The 25208-nt window shown below is 36.3% G+C and overlaps 4 protein-coding genes across 5 annotated transcripts; 2 read left to right on the forward strand and 2 right to left on the reverse strand.

Moving 5' to 3' along the window:
• Positions 1–2636: 2636 nt before the first annotated feature.
• On the reverse strand, positions 2637–6145 carry LOC113333668 (endoplasmin homolog). The gene is made up of 4 exons (XM_026580096.1): positions 5919–6145; positions 3899–4113; positions 3371–3493; positions 2637–2755 (listed from the first exon to the last, which is right to left on the reverse strand). The coding sequence occupies exons 1-3, from the start codon at positions 5926–5928 to the stop codon at positions 3407–3409; spliced, it is 312 nt and encodes a 103-aa protein (XP_026435881.1). The 5' UTR covers positions 5929–6145; the 3' UTR covers positions 2637–2755; positions 3371–3406.
• A 1027-nt stretch (positions 6146–7172) lies between these two features.
• On the forward strand, positions 7173–15451 carry LOC113305544 (equilibrative nucleotide transporter 3-like). Its single transcript, XM_026554566.1, has 10 exons — positions 7173–7373; positions 7799–7848; positions 7936–8040; positions 8241–8396; positions 8505–8648; positions 8747–8852; positions 8974–9149; positions 9248–9411; positions 14917–15175; positions 15284–15451. Exons 2-10 carry the CDS (start codon positions 7822–7824, stop codon positions 15389–15391), a joined length of 1245 nt encoding a protein of 414 aa, XP_026410351.1. The 5' UTR covers positions 7173–7373; positions 7799–7821; the 3' UTR covers positions 15392–15451.
• Positions 15452–15527: 76 nt separating this feature from the next.
• On the reverse strand, positions 15528–18073 carry LOC113305539 (equilibrative nucleotide transporter 3-like). The gene is made up of 9 exons (XM_026554562.1): positions 17938–18073; positions 17733–17837; positions 17453–17608; positions 17194–17337; positions 17010–17115; positions 16734–16909; positions 16474–16637; positions 16122–16380; positions 15528–15914 (listed from the first exon to the last, which is right to left on the reverse strand). Exons 1-9 carry the CDS (start codon positions 17962–17964, stop codon positions 15807–15809), a joined length of 1245 nt encoding a protein of 414 aa, XP_026410347.1. The 5' UTR covers positions 17965–18073; the 3' UTR covers positions 15528–15806.
• Positions 18074–18397: 324 nt separating this feature from the next.
• On the forward strand, positions 18398–24514 carry LOC113305551 (lysine-specific demethylase JMJ25-like). Of its 2 annotated transcripts, XM_026554578.1 has the most exons (12): positions 18398–19035; positions 19119–19264; positions 19604–19709; positions 19832–19957; positions 20111–20773; positions 20931–21260; positions 21524–21997; positions 22095–22167; positions 22253–22338; positions 22714–22833; positions 22940–23010; positions 24172–24514. In XM_026554578.1, the coding sequence occupies exons 1-12, from the start codon at positions 18463–18465 to the stop codon at positions 24182–24184; spliced, it is 2781 nt and encodes a 926-aa protein (XP_026410363.1). In that variant the 5' UTR covers positions 18398–18462; the 3' UTR covers positions 24185–24514. The 2 variants fall into 2 exon arrangements, with proteins under 2 accessions (XP_026410363.1, XP_026410358.1); XM_026554573.1 differs by having other exon boundaries at positions 19832–20773.
• Positions 24515–25208: the final 694 nt, after the last annotated feature.

Raw genomic sequence — 25208 nt, forward strand, 5'->3', positions numbered from 1 at the left:
CTTATATATAGCAAAACAGAACAATATTATACCATATAACCATGAATAAGCTCCGTGTGATAATGAAAACAACGGGATGATTTCCTTTGAGCCTTATTTAAAAGTAGAAGAGTTGTGACAAACTTAATTATCACATATAAGATATCTAATTGAGACTATCAATATGAGCAGGTAAATTATACCGTCTTGCATCTATATATTGGAATCATATTCCACATATCACTACAGAGAATCAAATTAACGCAGTATCTAGTATGAAAAGAGCTCTGACATGCTGTCTTTGTGATGGGATAAATCCTAGAGTACTTAACCAAATTAGACTTGTGATACTATTTTATAATCTAAGATGATGAATCATAAATTCTAGGTTTTTACTAAATACCCAATTCATCAATTCATGGAAAGAGCTACAATGAAACCCCTATCATTACTGAAATGAGTAAAGAAAGCAAGAAGAAGTTTACCTTTGTTTCTTTTGGGACTTCTCTCAAACACTTGTTATGCATTTTTGCTGGTGTTGGCCTCAAACCTCCATAGCCTATATAAACCCCAAAATCAGTTGTTATAAAGACCTTGGCGATTCTCAAAACTGAAACTAACCAAATTTAAGCTACAATTTACACATGCTAGAGATAACCCTTCAATTTTCAAGCTTCAATTCTCATAGCATGTTACTATGCCCCAAGGAAAATAAGTCTCAACCCTCGTCCTACAAGCTTTTAATTTAACTCTCAATTTTCTTATCCCAATTGAAAATCGCAATCTACATATTTCAATAGCAGTACCCGTCAAAAAAAAATTCGAGCACGGCAAGAACAAATCAGCACCGTCGCCACCAGCAACTTCAAGCGAGAACCCCATCAATAACACAACAGCAACCAAATCATTATGCCGCCAAGCACCATCTCGCCCACTGCCAAATCGTCACCAAAAAATTACCAAATAAAAAACGCAAACGCAATCAATTGAAACAACCCCTAAGATTTCTATCGATTTTGCTGAGAGAAGAATAGGTTGTTCAGAACCTGAGAGAAGAACAGAGAATAATAGGAACGAACGATGTGCCTCGAGCTTAATAAGTGACTTCATCTAAAGGGTAAAGTAGTAATCTGTGTTTTCAATTTCTCATCTCAGTCAACGAAAGTTTGACCTACTATACGATAAGTTGACTAAACAAACAAATTTGGATGAAAAAAGTAAAACAGGCCTATATTTGTAAAAGTGTAAAAAAGGATATATTTGTCTATCGGGTATAAAAACAGGCGTACATTTGTTTATAACCTTTTAGTTTTTAACAAGGATGGAGTCAGTGGATAAGTAGGGGCAAATGACCCTCTAGGGTCTATTGGGGGTCACTTTACCTCCGATAGATGTGCTAAATCTGTGAGTGTTGTTGTGCAAATCCTTCCCGTATCACTTGGATTAAGATTTGACATTCGGACTACACGGCCAAAATTTATCTCAGTGAAGTACTACCGTTTTCGGAGGAATCCGGAGTTGGAGCCATGCTCACTGATTTATTTTTCAACGCATAAGATTTTTAATTTGCTTTGGCAGCTGGCGTGGCCATGTGAACACCGCAAGGCGCATATACAGTGGGGAAAATTAGGCTAAGGCCCAACCCATGGATAACCCATAATATGAGGCCCTTAATTAAAACAAATTTAAATCTAAGCCCCGAGTTATTAAAGGACATCCATACCCTTTTATATATTGTCAAGCCCATAATTAAATAAAATTTAAAATTTAAGCCCAAAATTATTAAATGTAGGCCCAAAATTATTAAAATACAGTGTGAATGTGTAAACAGAAGTTACACATGCATATGGCATGTGTATCCAGAAGTTACACATCCTTATGCCATGTGTAATGCAAAGTTACACATCAAGAAAATAGACATCAAAAAGAACGCATACAAAAAATAAATGTAATACTTTAATATTCATTTATTAATTTCTTAGCATCTGTAACTAGAAGTTACACACGCATCTATCTAGTGTAATTGAGAGTTACATATGCACCTATCTAGTGTAATTGAGAGTTACACATGCGTCTGATTTGTGCTTTTATGAAGTTTAAATCTTTGCCTTTCCTTCTTGTCTTCCTCCCTCCAAAATGCTTGCATATCTGCAACGAAATAAACATCCATGTATTAGGTTGGATGAAAAAAAAGCAAAAAAAGAAAAAAAAATATTAGAACGAATTGTAAGGAAAAATTATAGAACAAAGATCACATAAAATACACATGATAACCTATCTTAGCATGTGTAACTGGGAGTTACACATGCATCCGTCATGTGTAATCATCAGTTACACATCCATATCGATGTGTATGCAGAAGTTACACATCCTCATGAGATCGGTTTCTTCACAACACAATAAAGAAACTTGAAAGCAAGTGAATGTATCTTGAGTCAGAACCTCATTCTGCATCCAGGTATGAGTAACAAGCTATAATATACGCAGAAAATGACAGAATAGGGTCAATGCATAAACAAATCATTATGTTGTCCATACACTACTTTCACTATGGACTTGTTATGGACTTAAACTGGTTAACATATCTCCACTAGTTAGTCCTACATTTACTTAAACAAACCATTTCCACTACTTACCTATAGACAGAGATATATAGGGGCATCTGGATTTGCTCGCAGTAGCATTAACTTATCACCTCGATCATCATTGACAACAAGCCGCTCATTTTTATTGTGTTCAGGAACAATTGCTCTAAATTCTCAATCACTAACTGAACCTGAATCATTCAAAGCACAAGTAACTACTTAGGTTTAATCATACACAATACTACTACTTGTGAAAGACCTACTAATTTGGTAACCAATTGTGTAAATACTATATGTAAGTAAAATATATGTAACCTGAAGTTACACATTCAATCGGCATGTGTAACTAGAAATTACACATCAAATTAGCTTGTGTAACTAGAAGTTACACATCTAATTAGCATGTGTATCTATAAGTTTCACATACTTTTGCATACCAATAAATACAAAAGGAAAATCAAACACAATCAGCTAAAATTCCCAATAAAAATTTAATAGATGTATTATGTTACAAATAAGTCTCACAAGGTAGTAAATTCAGTGATTGTTAGAACAATCAATCTTAACTAATTAAACTACCGAATTGCACGCCATAATACTTTTAGTACTGCAATCAAGTAATCTAAAGAACACTGTCAGCTGTATTTTAATCTGATTTATTGACATAGCGCATACTACTGAGAAATGATGACAGAGTTAATCCATAAGTACAGGTCTAGCTAAGGGTTCAGTGCAGGCTGGAAGCCAAATAAACACTATGAATACTGAAAAGAAAAAAAAAATGTAAATTATTATGTATAACGTACCATATCCAGAGTGAAAACCCCTCAATCTGGCTTTTGTCATTCTCCGTGCATGATATGGAGAGTGAATGTGGTTTGGTTTGCAGCTGATGAATCCATCTTTAACCAACTTCCTAATGTGTTTCCCTGCACAAGACAACACAAAACCAATAAACTCAACAAAAAATAAGCATAACGTAGATAGAAACCAGTAGATCCGCATAGCATGTGCAACTAGCAGTTACACATTTGGTTAGCATGTGTAACTATAAGATACACATTCAATTAGCATGTGTAACTTGCAGATACACATGCATCTGAATTGTGTAAGTAGGAGTTACACATGCATCATACTTATATATGTCAACATAAAATCAAAAAATTCATACGATACATTAAGTGGTAAAGTAACTGAGTCCATAAGACCCTACATAATATACCAAAAAAAGTAATGTTCATCTATTATCCATGTAGCAAAGCTTGCAATTTATTCTATGCGGCTATGCCTCGTTTATAATAATGAACCTATATATCTTGGGGAAAAATGGTTATCATCAAAAAGTTCAGGTACTTGGGCAGAAGATCATCGAATCCATCTGAGATGAAGACACGTCTGACGTATAACTTCAAGTTGGACTTGTTAGCATTGTAGTAACTCCCATACAGATCATGAGGAGCCTTTGGAGGAACAAAAAGAACAGCCTTGAACTCAACATCACCTTCATCACTAACTTGACTTGTTCCAATCAGACCAAACACCAAAAATCCTGCCAAATGAGCTATAATTCATGTCTCATGCTTAGGTATATGAACAAGCAAAGTATGAAATTTTTCTTCTGAGCCAGCTGACTCAAATCCAGAAATGAAAACAAACAAAGAATCCTGCCAAATGAGCTAATCAGTATTAAGAACAAGTAAGGTATGATCTCCTGAGAACAACAATTATTCCTTCTGATACAAGAAGGAACACATGATTTGACGTGTAAATAACACACAACCCAAGCTCAGCAAGACCACAGACAAAGCAAAACAACTAAGCATTTTTAAGGTTTAACGTCAAACCCTATATAAGAAGTTGCGTAGAGGAAGATAGATATGAAGTATTGTACTGTCACTACGAGTTACACATGCATATTAGATGTGTAACGACTAGTTACACATGCTAATATGCATGTGTAACTAATGTTTACATATGCCATATGCATATGTAACTACTGATTACACATGCATTTTGTACTCAAACAAGAAAACACCCCAATAAAAAACTAAAATGCCCTCCTCATTTAATAAACTGAAACAATGAAATCATTAAGATGGACCATATTTTCAGTTCCAAAGAGAACAACATACTTTTTTTTTAATCTGATTCACTACATGTCTAATAGCCATTCTAAATTTTGCGTAATGTGACTGTCTGACTGAGAGGAGGTAAACATTTACTTACTATCCAATGCGCACTCTTTCAGTTACACATATCAGTTTCCTAAACCAAAAAGATCTGTCAGACTATAATTAGTAGTAATATCTTACAAAACACGAACAAATCGAGAGGCTACTCTAAGATATGAATGCATTAAGTTCATATATTGTTAACAGACATCAACCTAAGCCTTATTATCTCAAATTAAAAATTATAATCAATCCTAATAACTAACTTACCTGATTTCAATCCCTATTTTTTCACTTTACCTAGCCTGCAGATCCTCTACATACCAAATATTCACCGCAAGCAACACAAACAAGTTATTATATACAAATTGACATTGAAAACACCGCCATCAGCACCAATATTGGCTCCAAATCCTCATCTATAACCTGCACTTCCTCCACCACAACCTCCTAGAATCACAAACTTAATGGAACAGTTGAAACACTGTGCAATTCCACCACCACTGTTGAACATGACACCTCCACTTACTTCTCCACCACTCAACAGGTCAAAAATCCCCCACTAAAACCTGCATCTGCGCCACCACCACCACCTCCTCATACTCAGCATGGCTAGAAGCCAACAAGTATCATTTCCAGTAAAGGTTTCTTCCAACATAATCAAACTATGGTAGAAGATTAAACTGCCAGTAAAATTGAAAGCATAATTTCGATTAGATATATAGTTTGTGTCATGAAACTGCATCTGTTGTTATTGTTTAAACAATTGAAAATAAATTTCGTAAAATTATCTATCAAGAATAAAATGAAATTGAAAATTAAGAGTGGTTGAAATTAAAATTAAAACTATGGGTAATAGAGACGATGATTTGCTGATATCAAATCTCAAATCAGTTTATAGATCGGAGCTACAATTATATTTACGTCGATTTTGATGAAGAACAGATCTGAAATATTTGTTCAAAATTCTTCAAAAAAATTACATCAAAACAACCAGAGTGAGTAGATGTTGTAGATTAAAGATCCAAACTCTGATCAAGGATCAAACAACGAAATCGAGATTCGTTTTCATATTTTTTTCAAAACTTTTAAAATCAAACTTCAGAGATTTTGATTTCAACTCGAGATTGATAGATTAAAGCTCTTAATTAAATTAAAAAGGATATGAAAAGATTAAACTTACTTTGGTTCATTTTTGTAGATGTTTCTCTTCGATTGAATTGAATCGAGTTTCTTTATGCTCGGATTTAGGTTCGTATCATTTGGTTGATTCTTCTTCAGATCTTCTCATCACTGAAATCGCAAGAACACGAGTTGTTGGCGATGTTTAACTGTGTGAGAACTTGATTTCGAGAGAGAATAATTGTTTCAGATCTGGAAATGAAGAGAAACCATTTCTGCAGGAGATAAACTCGTCTGGAAGAGAGAGACGAAATCTGAAAATGAAAAGAATCTTCTGATATTCCTCTTGTTTATATACAAAAGGGTAGTGTTGTCATTATTAAAATCTCTAATAATTAATTATGGGCCAGATCCGAAGAAAATTTGATATTTTAGGCCTAGTAATATCATTTTCTTAAAGCATGGAGTTGATAGTGGATGATCCATTTAGTGGGGCTTCTATATATTGAACCCATATAGTAGGGTGATTCTAGTATTTTTCACTATACAGTGGACAGCTACACCGGTGGCGCGTTATTCCTTGAACAAAAGACCATGTGTTTATACACAAGTATAACTTAATAATACGCTACGAAGACTTTAATGTGCGCACCTAAGAGCAACTGCAGTGGTGCGATCAAAACCAAAGATCAAAGATAAAAAAAAAGACCAAAATTTGGGTTTAGTCCGTGTTGTGACGCAACGGTACATGATTAAAATTTCGTCAGGCGGACTTTAAAAGTCCGCCCCAATTTTTTTTTGTAAAATTTCATCAGGCGGACTTTAAAAGTCCGCCCCATTTTTTGTAAATTTCATCAGGCGGACTTTAAAAGTCCGCCCCATTAAAATTTCATCAGGCGGACTTTAAAAGTCCGCCCCATTCTTTATAACTTTCATCAGGCGGACTTTAAAAGTCCGCCTCATTCTTTTTTTTTTATTTAATTAAAATTTCATCGGGCGTAATTTAAATCTCCGCCCGTTAACAAGCGTACTTTAAATTTACGCCCAGCAACAAGCGTACTTTAAATTTACGCCCGACTATATTAGAATTTGGGATTTGGTCGCGACCATATTTGGTCTGGAATTTGATCTTTGGTTGGGATTTGATCTTTACTCCGTCCCACTGTGTTACGATCTCATCCCAAATTTTTGGTTATACTCGCCCACTTTGGATGCTCTAACTGACTTGGTTATCCTATAACAAAGACTAGCTATCATCATCATCATTCACATTGGAAAAACCAATAAAATAATTAAAAAAATATAAATGGAAAAGTCCCTAGAGCAGAGACAATGTTATTTTCTTCTCCCCGGTTTCGTTAATTGTTCAAAACTCTGGAGTCAACTTAACATCCCAATCATTCATTTCTGAAATCAGATTCTTGATTCTATAAAGAGTGAAGATAAACTCCATACTCAAATGACTCCACCACTATGTTATCCATTGCTCTTTTTCCTTCAAGCATCAGCCAATAAGGTTCATATCTCCTCTTCTTTTTTCATTTTTGACTCTCTTACTAATGGAAATGTAAGCTCTTAATTACTAATACTCTGTTTTCTTTAGTTTAGGTCAAGTTTCTGACTAAATTTTCACTCATATATGCTTAAACCTAACTTTTAAGCTTGGGTTTTGATTACTTAGTGCTTGTTTGATGAGATTTTATAAGATGGATATTCGTTCATGGATATACAAAGGGGATCTGTGATTGGAAATATTGTTTTGAACTTCATTTGAATATATACTTCCTAACGGAATTTGAAACTGTCTTTAACTTTTCTTCCGTAATTTCTATATATAGTAGCAACTATCTATTCAGAATCTGTGAAACATCTTATGGATGCCGGAAAGATTTTCCTATCAAGGTGTAATCTAATAATCCAATTTCTTTTATGATTTTGTAGAAATTGACTGAAGGGAGCATACCATGGCAGTTCATAGTGAAAATGGAAAGGTAAGTTAACCTATTCATGCTTTTCGTGTTGATGAAGGGGTGGGAGTAGTAAAATGCTGATTAATTGTTCTGCTGTCAATATACCAGGGGAAGTTTACTGCAATTTTAGTATGTTGGCTTCTAGGAAATGGATGCCTTTTCTCATGGAACAGTATGTTAACACTTCAAGATTACTTCGTTAACGTGTTCCCGGTATGCTAATTTCCTGATTTCGTCAGTTTTGTTTATTCCTACACTTCAGATATTAGGATTATTATTTTACTTTTAGTAGTTAATGCTATTTCTCAGGTGAAGTAAGTTTATTTCAATGTAAATTTACTTTTTCAATATTGTGTAGGCAGGATTGCTTTTACAAATGACAATCTTCTTTTTGGATTCCTTTGGTTATGCAGAATTATCATCCAGCGAGGGTACTTACCCTAGTTTATCAACCTTTTGCACTTGGAACACTTGCAATTCTAACGTACTATGAAGCAAAGATAAACACAAGAAGAAGGAATTTACTCGGTTATTTCCTTTTCTTCATGAGCTCCTTAGTGGTTGTAGTTGTAAGTATGCCCCAAATATCTGATTTTCTCTTTCATTTGAATTGGTTAACTCTACTTTAATTGTTATCTATTGGGTTACTCATTGATATTTCCTTTTTCCGACTTTAGTTGGACTTGGCTACATCAGGGAGAGGGGGGATTGGGACGTACCTTGGTATATGTATAACCAGCTGTGTTTTTGGAGTTGCAGATGCTCATGTTCAAGGTGGAATGGTTGGAGATCTGTCCTTTATGTGCCCTGAATTCATACAGGTAAATGTATTTTTTCTGGCTGACAATTTTCATGTTCTTTTGCAGGTTATATATCTTTTTTACTTTATCTAATGTTTTCTCTGGTGCTTAACGTATAGTCTTTCTTGGCTGGTATGGCTGCATCCGGTGCTTTAACTTCTGCATTGAGGTTAATTACAAAAGCAGCTTTTGAAAATTCACAAAATGGACTTCGCAAGGGTGCAAGTACGTAAACTTCGATCTTTTACTTTTAACACTTCTTTTTTCCCGTGAAAAGAAAGGACACTGTTCGGGTATTGAGGTATGTTGTATTCTTTGTACTTACCAATTAGGTTCTATTCCGCAGTGTTGTTCTTAGGTATCTTCGTAGTATTTGAGCTACTATGTGTACTTCTTTATGCGTATGTCTTCCCCAAGTTGCCTATTGTTAAGCACTACCGTGCCAAAGCAGCCTCAGAAGGGTCTAAAATTGTTTCTGCTGATCTTGCTGCCGGTGGAATGAAAACATTAAGCGGCGAACACGTACTTTCTCTCTACATCTTTCGTTATTGTGTTAGCTTCAGATGTTTGTCTGAATTTGAGAGAGCTTGAACTTCAATCAGGCTTTGGAATTTTTGCAGGCTGCAGAAGAGGATCCCAAGAATATGGAACGCCTAACCAACAAACAGTTACTTTTTCAAAACATGGACTATGCAATCACAATGTTTCTAATATATATGTTGACATTATCAATTTTTCCTGGGTTCTTAAGTGAAGATACCGGAAAGCACAGCTTGGGTGCATGGTAAATTTTCAGTTACAGCAATCGGAACCACATTTTCTGTTTTAGCACTTCTTGATTAGTTTAGACACTTAAAATATGTGGTTACCATTTTTACATGTTAAACATATTCGTGAATGCCTTCTACTTCTTGGAAATGTGATGCAGGGCATACTACAATTCCAGAAGATTCCGCTTAGAGGTTTGGCTTCCATGGTTTCCTAGTTTCAGTCTTTCTTATTTTTAGGATTCTTTTAGATTTCCTTTTAGTTTTCTGTTTCCTAGTTTAGTTATTCTTCAAGCCTATATAAAGGCTAGATTAAGTCTTGTAAGATCCATCTATTACTCAATCAAATTATTAAACACAAAACTTATCTTTCTCTTCTTGCTTGAATTCTCTTCTCTTCTTGCTTATAGCAATCTAGTATTGCTTTCTTTTACCTTGTTCCACATTAGTTGGTATCAACCGCTTAGTTTTAGGTTTTTATCCTATAACTTGATCCTTTACATCGCTTCCGCAACACCTTTCAGTCTTTTTTTTTAGTTCCTTTTCGTATACAAAAAAAAAAAATGACTGCTCAACCAGTTACTCTAGCAACAATCGAAGCTCTCATCAAATCTCATACCGAGATTTTGGCAAAAAACATTACTGAAGCTCTTGAGAAGTCCATGGAGGACAAATTAGGGTTAAGAGATACCAAGCTTGAAACCATGCAGAATCAACTTTTGAAGGTTGCAAAACATATAAATCTAGATTTGGATATGCCTGAGCTTGTAGACTTAGAAGGAAAAACTAAAGAAGATATACTTCAGTTTTTACAGAATGATGAAGTACCTGAAGATGTATTGCGTACTTTAAACATTAAGAAACCATATGAAGGTTTCATAGGTCATTCAAAGAAGAAGATAGTTTCTCCTGCACTTGACAGTGATGATGAAGATGAACGTGAGAACGATCTAGAGAAGAATTGGATTGAAGAACGACGTTTAAAAACTGGTCACAACCCTTACAGTTCTTTACCAGAATATAAACTAAAAGCTGATATTCCCAACTTCTCTGGAAATTTTCGTATTGAAGAACTAACTGATTGGTTCTTTGAGGTAGAAGCTTTTTTCGAATTCATGGAAGTCCCTGAAGATTCTAAGGTTAAACTTGTGACATACAAACTCAAAGGAGGAGCTGCAGCTTGGTGGGATAAGATCTGTGATGATCGTAGAAACGCTAACAAACCGAAAATACGTACTTGGAAACGTATGAAAACTTTGATCAGGGATAAGTTCTCACCTAGAGACTTTATGCAGCAACTTTTCATCAAATTACAAAACATTCAGCAGGGGGCACGAACTGTTGAAGAATATGTGTCAGATTTTTATAATTTGGTCGCACGAAATCAACTCAAAGAATCTGAAGAACAGTTAGTTGCAAGATTCATTGAGGGACTGAATAGATTAATACAAAATGGTATGACTCATTCAGTTTTTACTATGGTCGAAGCTGTGCAGCAAGCTATTAAGATAGAAAATCGTCTTATTCTTTCTTCTAGGATTTATCCACCCAGACAAGGGCGTTATCAAAATACTTACAGGGGTACCAATTCATCTCAAAACTTTTCTCCAGATACTGTTTTGAATATTCCCAGGCCTCCTTATGATGATGTTAGCCATTCACATCGACAACCTAGCCATATTGTGCCTTATACTCCACCTCTGGCTACACCTATCTTAGCCAATCCAGTTGATCTTCAGCCGGGTCAGCAGTCTCACTCTCTGCAACCAACTCCTCCTACTATAGGGAATCGGTTTCATAACAGGCAACAACAATTTCCACCGCAACAACGAGCTAATAATGCTTATACAAAATTTCGTGGAGATAAGTGCAATAAATGTCAGCAATCGGGGCACACTTCTAGTGATTGTCGGAAATTCAATGCTTTGATTGGTGAACCTCAGTTCATTAATGAAGTTACTGGTGCGCTTAATGAGTTCGAAGATGAAGACTCACCTGGTGATGACGACGAGTTTGTTGGGATGATTCGTCCATTATTTCTTACTCAACAATGTAAATCTCAGAGACACAGTATTTTTAAATCAAGATGTTATATTGGGGGTAAAATCTTCAAGATGATAATTGATAGTGGCAATGTGGATAATTATATTGCTGATCACGTAGTTAAGAAGCTTGAACTACCAGTAACTTCTCATCCAGAACCTTACACTGTGGGATGGGTTAATGCCTCTAGCACACAGAAGATTACTATTCAGTGTTATGTGTCATTCTCTTTTGAGGGTTATGAAGACACAGTTCTATGTGATGTCATTAATATGACGGCAACCCATCTTCTTCTTGGCAGACCTTGGCAATACGATCTTCAATCGGTTCACAATGGATTCGAGAATACTTACACTTTTGTTCATAAGGGGAAAACCAAGGTTCTTAGTCCATCCAATTCCACTTCAAACTCTTGTGCGCAGACTGATGCTGTCGTAGCCACTGTTATTTTTTCTTTGCACCCACAACATTCTTTACATTCCCATGAAGATTCTAAGCCTATGATTGAGTTACCTGCAAAGGTGAAGCCTTTATTATTTCAATATAATGTTTTATTTCCAGATGAACTACCAACTGCATTACCTCCTTTACGGAATATTCAACACTGCATCGATTTTATTCCTGGAGCCTCTTTACCAAACCAAGCACACTATCGCTTGAGTCCTGCTGAGCATGAGATATTACAGGGACAGGTAAATGATTTGCTTAAAAAGGGTTTGATACGACCTAGCAACAGTCCTTGTGCCAGTCCTGCCTTCTTGGTTAGTAAAAAAGACAATGGATGGAGGATGTGTATCGATTGCAGAGCATTAAATCGCATCACCATTCCTTATAGATTTCCGATCCCGCGTATTGATGATATGATTGATTTACTGTCGGGCTCTATTATTTTTACTAAGTTGGATTTACGCAGTGGTTACCACCAAATACGCATTCGAGGTGGAGATGAGTGGAAAACAACATTCAAGACACGTGAAGGTTTATATGAATGGCTGGTCATGCCATTTGGGTTATCTAATGCACCCAGTACTTTTATGCGACTTATGAATCAGGTTCTCCAACCCTTTCTCAGTAAATTTGTTATTGTCTATTTTGATGACATACTAATTTTTAGTCGCAGTGAGCCAGAACACCTCCAACATCTTTCACAAGTGTTTCAAGTTCTTGCTGACAACTCTTTATATGTTAATTTGAATAAGTGTACCTTCATGGCTTCTTCAGTAACATTTTTGGGATATGTGATTTCTACTGATGGTATTCATGTCGATCCTTCTAAAGTTCAAGCAATTGAAGATTGGCCAGTTCCTACTTCTATTCGTGATGTTCGTAGTTTTCATGGTTTGGCTTCTTTCTATCGAAGATTTGTGAAGAACTTTAGCTCTATTTCTGCACCTTTGACTGACTGTCTCAAGAAGGAGAAGTTTGAGTGGACGGAAGCAATGGATAAAAGCTTTATTCTTCTTAAAGAAAAGCTTTGTACGACACCAATTCTTGCACTTTCGAATTTCAACAAGCCTTTTGAAATAGATTGTGATGCATCTGTTGTTGGTATTGGTGCAGTATTATCACAGGAGGGTCATCCAATTGCATATTACAGTAAGAAGAATTCAGATGCACAAAAGAAATGGTCTACATATGAATTAGAGTTATTGGCTCTTGTTCAATCTCTTAAGAAGTGGCATACTTATCTTATACATGGGGAATTTGTTGTCAACACTGACAACCATGCTTTGAAGTTTTTGAATACTTCTGCTAAAGTTAACAGAATGCATGATCGATGGCTTTCCACACTCAACAAATACACTTTCTCCGTGAGACATAAAAGTGGAAAATTGAATCAAGTTGCTGATGCCTTAAGTAGAAGAAGTCATCTATGAACTACAATTCGTAATGAGAGTTATGCATTTGACTATATCAAAGACATTTATCCAGAAGATAAAGATTTTGGAAAACTATGGGATCAATGCAGTTCTCAAACTCATGGGGTTGATGATTTTCTTATACAAGAAGGTTTTATTTTTAAAGGGAATCGATTATGTATTCCTCAAGGGTCTTTACGTTTACATCTTATGCGAGAATTACATGGTAGTGTGTCTTGGTGGTCATTTTGGGAGAGATAAAACCATTGCCCTGATTGAAGAAAGATATTTCTGGCCATCTTTGAAACGTGATGTACAAAAGTTCGTACAAAAATGCATGGTATGTCAGAGATTAAAGGGTACAATTCAAAATACCGGGTTGTATACTCCTTTACCAGTTCCTGATGCACCTTGGGTTGATGTAAGTATGGATTTTATACTTGGTTTACCTCGTACTGCTAGAGGTAATGATTCTGTTATGGTCGTAGTTGATCGTTACTCTAAAATGGCTCACTTCGTGGCTTGTAAGAAATCAACTGACGCTTCTAATGTTGCTTCTTTGTTCTTTAAAGAAGTAGTAAGATTGCATGGGGTTCCAAAGTCTATAACTTCTGACAGAGATACCAAATTTTTGAGTTATTTCTGGAAAAGTTTATGGATGCGCTTAGGCACAGTTCTACAATTCAGCACAACTTCACATCCGCAAACTGATGGACAGACTGAGGTTGTTAATAGATCACTTGGGAATTTGATTAGAGCTAAGTGCCTGGATAATAGTAAGCAGTGGGATGTGTTATTTCCACATATGGAATTCGCTTTCAACACTTCTGTGAATCGTTCTACTGGGAAAACTCCATTTGAGATTGTGTACTCTAAAGTACCTAATCATACTCTTGATTTGGTAGCCTTACCCACCACACAGAGTACAAACACTGCAGCCAACTCTTTTGTAGACAAAGCAACTGAATTACATAATGAAGTAAAATCTAAACTGGAGAAGTCCAATTCTAAATATAAAGAGGATGCTGATAAACACAAGAGGTTTAAAACCTTCAAGGAAGGGGAGCTCGTGATGATACATCTAAGAAAAGAGAGATTTCCAGTGGGTACTTATAACAAAACCAAGATGAAGAAATATGGTCCTTTCAAGGTTTTAAAGAAGATCAATGATAATGCTTATGTTATTGATCTACCAAATGATTGGAATATCTCCAACACATTTAATGTTCAAGAGATTTTTACGTTTCATGGTGACAATGAACTTCTAGTTTGTTTGGACAACTCGAGGACGAGTTTTACTCTAGAAGGGGGGACTGATGCAGGGCATACTACAATTCCAGAAGATTCCGCTTAGAGGTTTGGCTTCCATGGTTTCCTAGTTTCAGTCTTTCTTATTTTTAGGATTCTTTTAGATTTCCTTTTAGTTTTCTGTTTCCTAGTTTAGGTATTCTTCAAGCCTATATAAAGGCTAGATTAAGTCTTGTAAGATCCATCTATTACTCAATCAAATTATTAAACACAAAACTTATCTTTCTCTTCTTGCTTGAATTCTCTTCTCTTCTTGCTTATAGCAATCTAGTATTGCTTTCTTTTACCTTGTTCCACATTAAAATGTTTCAGGTATGCGCTTGTTTTGATTGCGATGTACAACGTGTGGGATCTAATTGGAAGATATATTCCTCTACTGAAGTGTTTGAAGTTGAAATCACGGAAGGGTCTCATCGTTGTCTCTCTTTCTCGTTTCTTACTTATCCCATGTTTCTACTTCACAGCCAAGTACGGAGATCAAGGCTATATGATCTTGTTGACTTCCTTTTTAGGTTTAAGTAATGGTTATCTCACTGTTTGCGTTCTAACTGCGGCACCAGAAGGTTACAAGGTTGGTTATTGTCATTTGATGGTGCCATACATCATTGTAAAAAATACCTTTTCTTGTACCATATCTTTCTTCCGAATGGGGATTGAATGCATGCATTGGTTTTTGCAGGGACCTGAGCAAAATGCATTAGGGAATTTGCTTGTATTATTTCTAGCTGGGGGCTTATTTGCTGGGGCAACTCTCGATTGGTTATGGCTCATTGGTAAAGGCTGGTGAGCTCTTGTAAAAACGTTATAGATTGATTTGATTCGGAAGGTTGTAAGCTTGGATTTTCATTACCACGTGTAGCATAACGATGCTGTCAACTTACAGTTGTGACTTGTTAGTGATTGTTCTCTTTCTGAGGTACAGGCAGATATGTTATATCTTTGTGGGAAGCCAATGCTCCATAAGTCATCTTACAAAAGAGTGTGCTGTAGCTATTAATCTTGGCCTTAACACTCATGAGCAGATTAGGGCCTTCTTTCCCCATTTCAGATTAAACCTAGTCATCTACATAGTTCCACCCGAAATAAATTGCACTCGACTGCTTTAATTTAGTTTAACAGTCGCTAGAGAAAAGAACCTGCAGTTGTAACATCAAACATATGTGACAGCTGAATCATGAAGAACCAATTTTGCAACCTTATTATTACCAGCCTTTACCAATAAGCCATAACAAGTCTAGTGTTACCCCTGCAAGTACACCTCCGCCCAGAAACAATACAAGCAAGTTTCCTAGTGCGTTTTGCTCCGGCCCCTGCAAAACCAAAGCACATTCACCATGAGGTTCTAAGCTCAGTTATCGAGGGGCATTAGAGAATTTGAAAATTGAGACTCGGATCAACAGACACTTTTTAAGTCAGAGAACTGCCTCGTTCGCCTATTTTGCGCTGATTCCCATTCCATGAAATAATTGACGGCATGAAGAAAATAGTTTAGCTTGATGAGAGTTGTTTCTACTAACCTTATAGTTCTTTGGCGCCTCAGTTAGAACACAAACAGGGAGATATCCTTGACTTAATCCCAGTAAGGAAGTCAACATGATCATCCAACCTTCATCTCCATACTTAGCCGTGAAGTAAAAACATGGGATCAGTAAGAAACGAGCAAGAGACACAATGAGAAGCCATCGACGTGATTTCAACTTCAAGGAATCAATAAGAGGAATATATCTTCCAATCAGATTCCAGACATTAAACATGGCAATCATAACAAGCGCGTGCCTGAAATGATTGTCAAGTAGAAGAGGTTCATGAAAATGCTGTCACAATTTCAAAAGAGTTATTTTGTTGCGAGCTTCGTTGTTAAGAACTTACCAACTCCCCAAGCTGTGCTTTTTAGTGTCTTCGGTTAAAAACCCAGGAAATATTGAAAATGTCAAAACAAATATGAGAAATATTGTAGCTGCATAGGCCATGTTTTGAACAATCAACTGTTTGTTGTTTAGGCGCTCCATATACTCAGGCTTCTCTTCTGCAGCCTGCATTATTTTCCAAAACCTACTTGTAACTTGAGCTCTTTCAGATTCACACAAGAAGATCTAAAGCTAACACGCATGGAAAAGAAAAGAAAGTACTTGTCCGTTTGTTAGTACTCGTATTCCACCAGCCGCAAGATCAGCAGAAACAGTTTTAGATCCTTCTGAGGCTGCTTTTGAACGGTAGTACTTTACAATAGGCAGTTTGGGGAAGACATGTGCATACAGAATCAGACATAGCAGCTCAAATAACATGGAGATAGCAAAGTACATCACTGCATTATGAATGAGTATTTAGACTAAGAAATTGCATCATCTCGATAAAATTTGTTGTGTCTCTAGTATTTCCATAAAGAAATGTTGTAGTTTACTTACTAGCTCCATTACGAAGGCCGTTTCTTGAATTTCCGAAGGCTGCTTTTGTAATCAACCTCAAGGCAGAAGTTAGAGCACCAGAAGCAGCCAAACCAGCCAAGTAAGACTGTAAAGAATAGAGATACAAAACATTAGATAAATATCAAATAATGCGTTCCTCAAAAAAAGATAAAGAATTACTAACTTGAATGAACTCGGGGCACATCAAGGAGAGATCTCCAATCATTCCACCTTGAACGCAGGCTTCACCAACTCCAAATACGCCGCTGATTATACATAGACCAACATATGTTCCAATCCCTCCTTTTCCAGATGTAGCCAAGTCCAACTATTTGCGGAAAGTGAAGAAAACGGAGATGAGTTATCATTTATATACTACAGTACTTCTTTAGGAGCTGGTGATTTCAAATGAGAAAATAAGTGTTGAGGGCCGTCCGACTTACAACAAGAACCAGTAAGGCGCTTATGAAGAAAATGGTATAACCAAGTAAGTTCCTTCTTCTTGTATTTATCTTTGCTTCGTTGTATGTTAGAATAACCAATATTCCAACTGCGAAAGGTTGATAGACTATGGGAAGAACCCTCGCTGGATGGTATTTCTACACGGTGAAGGAAACTCAAGACAGAAAATTGATCATAAGCTAGGAGAACTCCTATGATTGATAATATATGCATATGATCAAAACCGAGCAGTAAATGAGAATGTCAAAACAAGAAATGTACCGGGAACAAGTTTTCATAGTAATCAACAATTGATAACATACTATTCCATGAGAAAAGGCATCCATTTCCTAGAAGCCAACATACTACTGTGGCTGTAAGCTTTCCCTGATAAATAAATCACTTTATTAGAAGTTTACTTCTCACAAAACTAAGTGTACATCAGCACAAAAATGTTCAACAAAAGAAATACTAGACATTAACATACCTCTTCATTTTCACCATGAACTGCCATAGATTTCTCCCCTTTTTCCAAATAATGCAAAAAGTATAATTTTGGATTATAGCATTTGTCATCAGTTTATATATACAAAAACCTTATCTATGTTGATAAGATGTTTTCGTGGACTGCAAATAGAGATTCAATAAGACAAATAGAATTATGAAGGCACTGAACTATCACTAGAGCTCGACTTTAAAGGCATTATTCGGAACTGAAACACAATTCAAACGGCAAATGCACCAAGTGTCCAAGACATAATATGGTGGACAGAATGCACCGTCTTGCATCCCAATTGCGAGAGGCAGTCCTTGGCAAACTTGCAAAGTCTTGCATCCCGATTCCCCACATCATGCGTCCAAATTCTTTGACCCAAACAAACACTTTATCGTCCTAGGAATTTGGTACTCGCTCTCCTTTCTGACTAAAAAAAACAAAACACCAGAAGTTCTTCTGTAGATGCAAGTTCTTTAGTTTCTCTCTCTCTCTCTCTGATAGAATCGTCTAATTTCAATGAAAGAAACATTACCTGAAAATCTTCGTTGCAATAGAAGTGATGGTAAACAATGGAGATGCGGAAGAAGAGTATTGGATGGTATTAAGTTCTGTGAATTCCATCATCTCCAATCTCGGCACCGTCAGTACAAACAAAAAGTTCCAGATTCTATTAAATATCTAAGACAATCCGGAAAGAAATTAGATTCTTTGGTTACTTTAGATCAAGATTCTAGTAAGTTTCTCAAATCTATTAAGAAGATTAAAACCCGGCAAGTTGAATTTTCTCAAGATGATGTTTTTAAGAAATTGAAATTGAATAAAGGGGATTCATTACAATGGGAGTTGATTAAAGTGTTTATACAGAGACAAATTGAAAGAAAGAAGGAATGTGTAAGTGATTATATGGATGAAAGGGAGTTAATGAGGGATTTGCCTAATGGATTAATGGCGATTTCTCCTGTTCCTGATGTGAATTTTGACAATGCTGCTTCTTTTTGTGATAGAAAACTAGGTTTAGATACTGGGGTTTTTGTTAGACGTTCTATTCGGTCTAAGAATATAGAGCCTCTCCCAATTAGTACTCTTCAGGTTTCATTCTTCTTATCAGTTCTTATGTTTTGTTCAATTTCGGTAAAAAAAAAAATTCTTAATTGCTTGTTCATTTTTTTCAGGTTGTTCCTTACGGAAGAGATCTTGTTGAATTGGAGAAGGGTTTAAGGAGGGTTTGCCATAGATGTAGAAAAAGTAATGGAATGAGTATTATACGGTGTATAAATTGCCGAAAAGAATGTTTTTGCATGAACTGCATTGAGAAATGGTACGCATTCCTCCTTTTGTCTGCTTAATAGTTTGATACTTGAGAATGTTAGAAGATCATATACATGCTTGTTTACCTCTCTTTCCTTCAGTAACTGCAAATAAACACTGAAACTTTTACAACAAATTACTAGTAGTAGTATACTGAGATAACAAATGAACAATTGAGTATTGAGGAGAATCAATAAGAAATGAGCCTTCTTTATCCTTCTGGTAAAACTCGATTTCGAATACAATAGCAACCAAAGCATTTGTATTTTTCTGATGCTCCACAGTTTTTAGAAATTTCGTGAGTGCATACATATGTAGTCACTGACATTGACACAAATTTGAAATTTAGGTATCACATTGTGCCCCAAGAAGTTAAGATGTCATGCCCAGTATGCCGTGGCTCTTGCAACTGCAAGACATGTTTGAGTATTCTAGCTGAAGATGGTGAATTTAAGGTCTGAATCAGGTTATGAATTCTTTATGAGAACTCGAGTTTCCTTTGCATTGCACTTCTTTTGTTCTACTCTTTCCTTTTTTCATGGGTGCACAAGTCAGTTAACATCGATTTCGCTTTCAGGACTTTATGAGAGATCAGAATAAGGTTAGCAAAATCCTACAGTTCCATTATGTGGTCTGTCTGCTGCTTCCAGTATTGAAAAAAATCAATAAGGAACAAAGGTTTGAACTGGAAGTGGAAGCAAAAGTAAGAGGAAAGTCTTCATCTGAAATTTCTATTCAACAAGTAGAATGCAGCTATGACGAGCAACTCTTCTGTAATAATTGCAAAACTTCTATTGTAGATTTTCATAGAAGCTGCTCAAATTGTTCATACGACCTTTGCCTTAGTTGTTGTCAGGAGCTCCGTTGTGGAAACTTACCTGGAGGTAATGAAAAAGCCATCTTTGCTTACCTCGATAAAGGGAAAAGTTACATGCATGGTGGGAAACCTATCACGATTAAGCAGAGAAGCTCATCTAAACGGAAACGTATGCGTGGGTCATCATCTTTTCTGAAGGCGTTGCCTGTCTGGAAAGCTAATGATCTCGATCATAGTATTTCTTGCCCACCTAAGGAGTTGGGTGGTTGTGGTGGTTACATATTGGATTTGAGATGCGTATTTCCATCAAATTGGACTGAAGAGTTAGAAAAAAACGCTGAAGAAATAGCTTGCACCTATGACTTTCCGGATAGTTTGTATTCTTCCTCTCACTGTTCCTTATGCATTAGCCCGTGTGGCACAACTCAAGGATTTGATACTAATGTACAAAAGGCAGCAACCAGGGAAGATTCGGAAGACAATTTCCTGTATTATCCACCTGGACGGGATATTAAAGATGGCATTGAACATTTCCAGAAGCATTTGGGAAGAGGTCAGCCTGTAATAGTTCGAGACGTTCTTCAGAACACCTCGGATTTGAGCTGGGATCCACTAAACATGTTCAAGGACTTTCTTGATGTGGACATACCTGAAAATGATCAGAATGTAGTGACAGCTATAGATTGCATGGATTGGTGTGAGGTCAGTGCCACTCAATTTCACATATCGTTTTTAGTTCTTGTCCTTTCTATAATATCTTATCTTATGTTTCTGTTTACTCTACAATTTGGATGGTGAGGCTAATCTTTCCCATTTGTTTAGCATCACAAATGTTTAAGCTCTAGAATTTTCTTATCAGGTAGAAATTGGAATTCAACAATTCTTCATCGGGTATCTAGAAGGGAGGATGCATTTAAATTTGTGGCCCGAGATGCTTAAAGTGAAGGAATGGCCTTCTCCAGAAATGTTACGAAAACTGTTCCCTGATCATAATGATCAGTTTATCCATGCTCTACCTTTTCAAGAATATACGAATCCTAACTCTGGTCTTCTAAATCTTGCTGTGAAGTTACCAAAGGAATTATCAAAGCCTGACCTTGGTCCACATGTATATATTTCATATGGGATGGCTGAGGAACTTGGGCGTGGTGATTCTGTTACAAAGCTGCGTTGTGATTTATCTGATATGGTAGGTAACTACACTTCCGCTACTTACGTGGTTGTGATCTTTATTACTTTTTATATTTTAGTAAGTGCAAATAGATGCATGAGTTTTCTACTTCTTTACCATCGTATTGGCATCAAGCTTGTAAGTATACCAGCTGATTTCGTACCCGAGCCTTTAAACAGTTGAAGTTGTGAAACATTTTTGAACCCCCACCCACCCGCACAACCGGATGGTTAGTAGAAGACTAACTCCACTCATGCTTTGCTGTTAATCTGTACCCTCAGGTAAATGTTCTGACACACATTACAGAGGTTGCGACTTCTTTGGAACAACATGGTAAGATACAAAAGCTAAAGAAAAAGCATGAAGATCAAAACCGAAGGGAGTCTCACTTGTTTAAGAAGTTAGTGAATAAAGTGAAGAGCGAACCAGATTTGGGGATAGAGAACGTTGAGAAAGCCAACAATAGTAAAAAACAGGATGTTATTGGACAGGTGCAATTTCCAAATGCAGTTGCCCGGGTTTCTTGCGTTCCAACAACTAGAGCTGACGAGGGTGGTTTTCTTGTGAAAGATGAATTGGTGTCTGATGCTGAAGAGAATATAGAAATCTGCAACGTATTCAGAAAATGTCCAGTTTCGAATTCCCTTGGCGCCCAGTGGGATGTTTTCCGAAGAGAAGATGTACCAAAGCTGCAGGAGTACCTCAGACTACATTCCAAGGAGTTCAGGCACATATATTGTTCTCCCATTGAACATGTAAGCAATCAAGAACACCTTTTGGAATTTTCAGTGGTTCATCTATATTAATTAATATTCAATAGATAATAGTTATGAGTACTTACTTTTTCTGCAGGTCGCTCATCCAATATTTGATGAATGTTTTTTTCTTGATTCAATTCACAAGAAGAAGCTTAAGGAGGAGTACGGTGAGCACTTAGTTTCATGTGTCTCCTTTTTTGTTGCATGATTGGGATTAAAAAGCTTAAACTAACTTCTTAGTGCTTCTTCCAGAAATTGAACCTTGGACTTTCTATCAGAACCTTGGCGAGGCCATCATTGTTCCAGCTGGATGTCCATATCAAATAAGATATCTTAAGGTAAATCTAATGAGATATTATAGAAGCTGAATACGCTGCTACTGGATAAAACATGTCAAAAAGCAGTGCCATGTCAATGATGTATTCACATGACTAACGGAGCATACTGTGCACAGTACTCTTGGATGTGGGCTTCCTCCAAATTAGATTGTAATATTGAAATGGTCCATTTCTTCCTTCGCTATGCCTTTTGATAATGATCGTGCAATTAAACATGTGTACTGTAGTTCCCCTGGGTTTAAAGACTAGTTTCATCTCTTTAACTTCTGTAGGGTATATCTGTCATTGCTTGGTAAAGTTGCATGGAAAACTTTCTTTTAATTTAAACATATGATGGGTGATGGAACTCACTTTCGCTTTTCATTTGATCTTCAGCGTTGCATAAACGTGCAAATGGATTTTGTGTCTCCTGAAAATGTTAGCAAGAGCATCCAGTTAGTTGAAGAACTTCGGCTACTTCCAAAGGACCATAAAGCCAAACAAGATAGGCTAGAAGTAAGATCTTCATAACGGCTGCCAACATATCCTTCTTTTCTTTTGCCACATGTTTATATGAATTCGATACTTGATGGTGAAATTAATATCGCCTGATGCAAAACAGGTGAAGAAAATGAGTCTCTATGGTATTAATGCAGCAATCAAAGAAATCCGTGAACTCATATCATCAGCAATGTAAGTTCTCCTATAGATGCTGAATTATGTCATTGCAATTCTAGCTATTATAGTTATAGAAGTGAGCTGGATCTACTTTAACAGTTGAACACCAGAATGCCTATAGAAGCACTTCACAACTTTGTGTTGTGTATATATTATAAAACAAAGAGGAGCATTAATACCATGTACTCTGTTCTTATTTATCTTTTCTATCTCTAGTGACTAAATGGTTTTCCAGTCAGGATAATTTTATGCATCAGTTGGTAACCTTGTGCTAGCTTGTTAGCTAATGATGGTGTCAAATCCTCGTTTTCTTGTTGATGGAGTTCTCCAGTTGTTGTGTTTCGTGTTATGGCTAGGCGTCTTATTAGTCATCCTCACTGTAGATTAACTTTTAGCATATTAACTTCGTTCTTTGTCAGGGTGGCCTTTAAACTCTTCTTCCTTTTTCTTGTCTTTGATTTTTCTTTTCTCCTCATCAATATGCACCATTATGGAATTTTGGTCAAAAAAAAGCAGAAAATAAAAAAAATGGAATTTGCAGCCTGATCATTAAATTTGATCTGTTCTCTAGTACATCAAAAGTTGTTGTACACAAATTCGTTATTAAAAACGTCTGTCCATATTCAAGAATAAGTCCTAAAATCTGAGGGCGGTCTTTTCTCTAGATGAGATATATGTGGTTACTCAGCCTTATTGATCCACTCGATCACTCTAGCTATATCTTAGCACCCAGAGATTGGTAATAGGATAAAGGTACTTTGGAAATAACTAAGGTACTAGAACGTTACAGCTATGAGATAATCATATTTGATAGTGCACATCAACTAGATTCTTCTACCTGCATCTAATTGCTTGTTTGTTTCTTAAAACGCCTTTCTGGATGTAGCTTGTTCTATTATCATCTGAAATATCAAAAGTCTGTAGCATACTTTTTTCATTTCTGAATTACGTTTATGTGTTTCTCTGCTTGTTATATTAGTTGCAATTTTCTGTTGGGCAGTCTTAATATCTTGATGTTTGCTCTTTCAGCTGAGCTCCTTTTAAACCAATTATATTTATATCGAATTTTGCAAAATCTTTTTATTTGTAAATTTTCCCTGAATGATCTAGTGTTTTAATTAAGCTTTTAATTGCGGATGTTTCACTAACAATTTTACTATATCGGGTTGTATTCAGGAAGAATAGGTGATGAACAAGTGCTGTCTCTCTGGAGTCTCCCTATGAATACTTGATCATGTACACTAGTGTTGCTGGATATCCTCATGGCCGTTTATACGGCCTTTTAGATTTTTGCTCTCCCTAGCACGCATGGCATTCATAATTTGTTTTTTGTTTTTGTTGTTGCTTAGGTTACATAGTTTATGCGTGTGCAGGTCAGCATAGTCATGTATTATACGTAGCCTAGTCGTCTTTGTTCGTTGGTAGTTGTTTTTGTACATATGACTCTGCATACTTTTGTGTCTTTGCTACTCGAAATTTTTTGAGTGGAAATAAGATTTTTGTTGCATCAGCCTCAGAGAAAGCAAATACCTTCCATGTATATGTTCTTTTTAGCAGTTGGATCTATTCAGTAATTATTATAGTCACAGTAACGGATCAGTTTCTGTGTGCATCCAATTCCTAAATCTGACCAAAACATTCCATGGATTGAAAAAGTTGTATGAAGAGTACTTCTCACTTTCTCAGGGATGATACAGTTTCCATGGATTCTCTGCGATATCATTGCACCAAAACCGAGCAAAAAAAGAAAGATGTTATTGCACTAAAAGTCTAAAAGAAAAAGAAATCGGATGTCTTGGCAAATCAACGCGCTGGATGACTATTACAGTGGAGTCTACTTTTCGGGCAGTCTTGGATCCTTCTCTTTACTGCAATTGGGTACTGCTTCGGGAGTCGCGCTACCACATGGTTTGCGCTTGACGCTTTTGAGCTTAACGCTAATGCCATGTTATACTGTGGACCTATTTGCAATACTGAATCACTGATTACTGGGAAATGTAGAATTGTGCACTCACTGTCAACATATGAGTAGTCAAGTGCATTTTTGTCCATCAATAACTTGAACCTATTGACATCGAGTTTCTCTACTTTGTTTTTGTGTTAATTTTTCGTCCCATGTTGGTACGCGGTTACACTTTAGCTTTAAGAGAAACAAGTTGCACTAGAAATACTTAACATAGGTAAATCCATTGCCAAAAGAAAAAAATGTAAAA

This window comes from Papaver somniferum, chromosome 1 (genome assembly GCF_003573695.1).
Source record: "Papaver somniferum cultivar HN1 chromosome 1, ASM357369v1, whole genome shotgun sequence".
Taxonomy (NCBI): Eukaryota; Viridiplantae; Streptophyta; class Magnoliopsida; order Ranunculales; family Papaveraceae; genus Papaver; species Papaver somniferum.

Excerpts from the sequence above, each read along its gene's own strand:
- LOC113333668 (XM_026580096.1), bottom strand. Across the intron at positions 3,494-3,898 it reads AGTACCTGAACTTTTTGATG|GGAAACACATTAGGAAGTTG; the intron begins ATAACCATTTTT and ends TGTCTTGTGCAG.
- LOC113305544 (XM_026554566.1), top strand. The coding sequence starts at position 7,822 with ATGGCAGTTCATAGTGAAAATGGAAAG. Across the intron at positions 7,849-7,935 it reads TTCATAGTGAAAATGGAAAG|GGGAAGTTTACTGCAATTTT; the intron begins GTAAGTTAACCT and ends TCAATATACCAG. Across the intron at positions 15,176-15,283 it reads CGGCACCAGAAGGTTACAAG|GGACCTGAGCAAAATGCATT; the intron begins GTTGGTTATTGT and ends TGGTTTTTGCAG.
- LOC113305539 (XM_026554562.1), bottom strand. The coding sequence starts at position 17,964 with ATGGCAGTTCATGGTGAAAATGAAGAG. Across the intron at positions 17,609-17,732 it reads ACTATGAAAACTTGTTCCCG|AAATACCATCCAGCGAGGGT; the intron begins GTACATTTCTTG and ends TTCACCGTGTAG. Across the intron at positions 16,638-16,733 it reads GAGTACTAACAAACGGACAA|GCTGCAGAAGAGAAGCCTGA; the intron begins GTACTTTCTTTT and ends AAAATAATGCAG.
- LOC113305551 (XM_026554573.1), top strand. The coding sequence starts at position 18,463 with ATGAAAGAAACATTACCTGAAAATCTTCGTTGCAATAGAAGTGATGGT. Across the intron at positions 19,036-19,118 it reads TCCCAATTAGTACTCTTCAG|GTTGTTCCTTACGGAAGAGA; the intron begins GTTTCATTCTTC and ends CATTTTTTTCAG. Across the intron at positions 20,774-20,930 it reads ATTGCATGGATTGGTGTGAG|GTAGAAATTGGAATTCAACA; the intron begins GTCAGTGCCACT and ends TTTTCTTATCAG.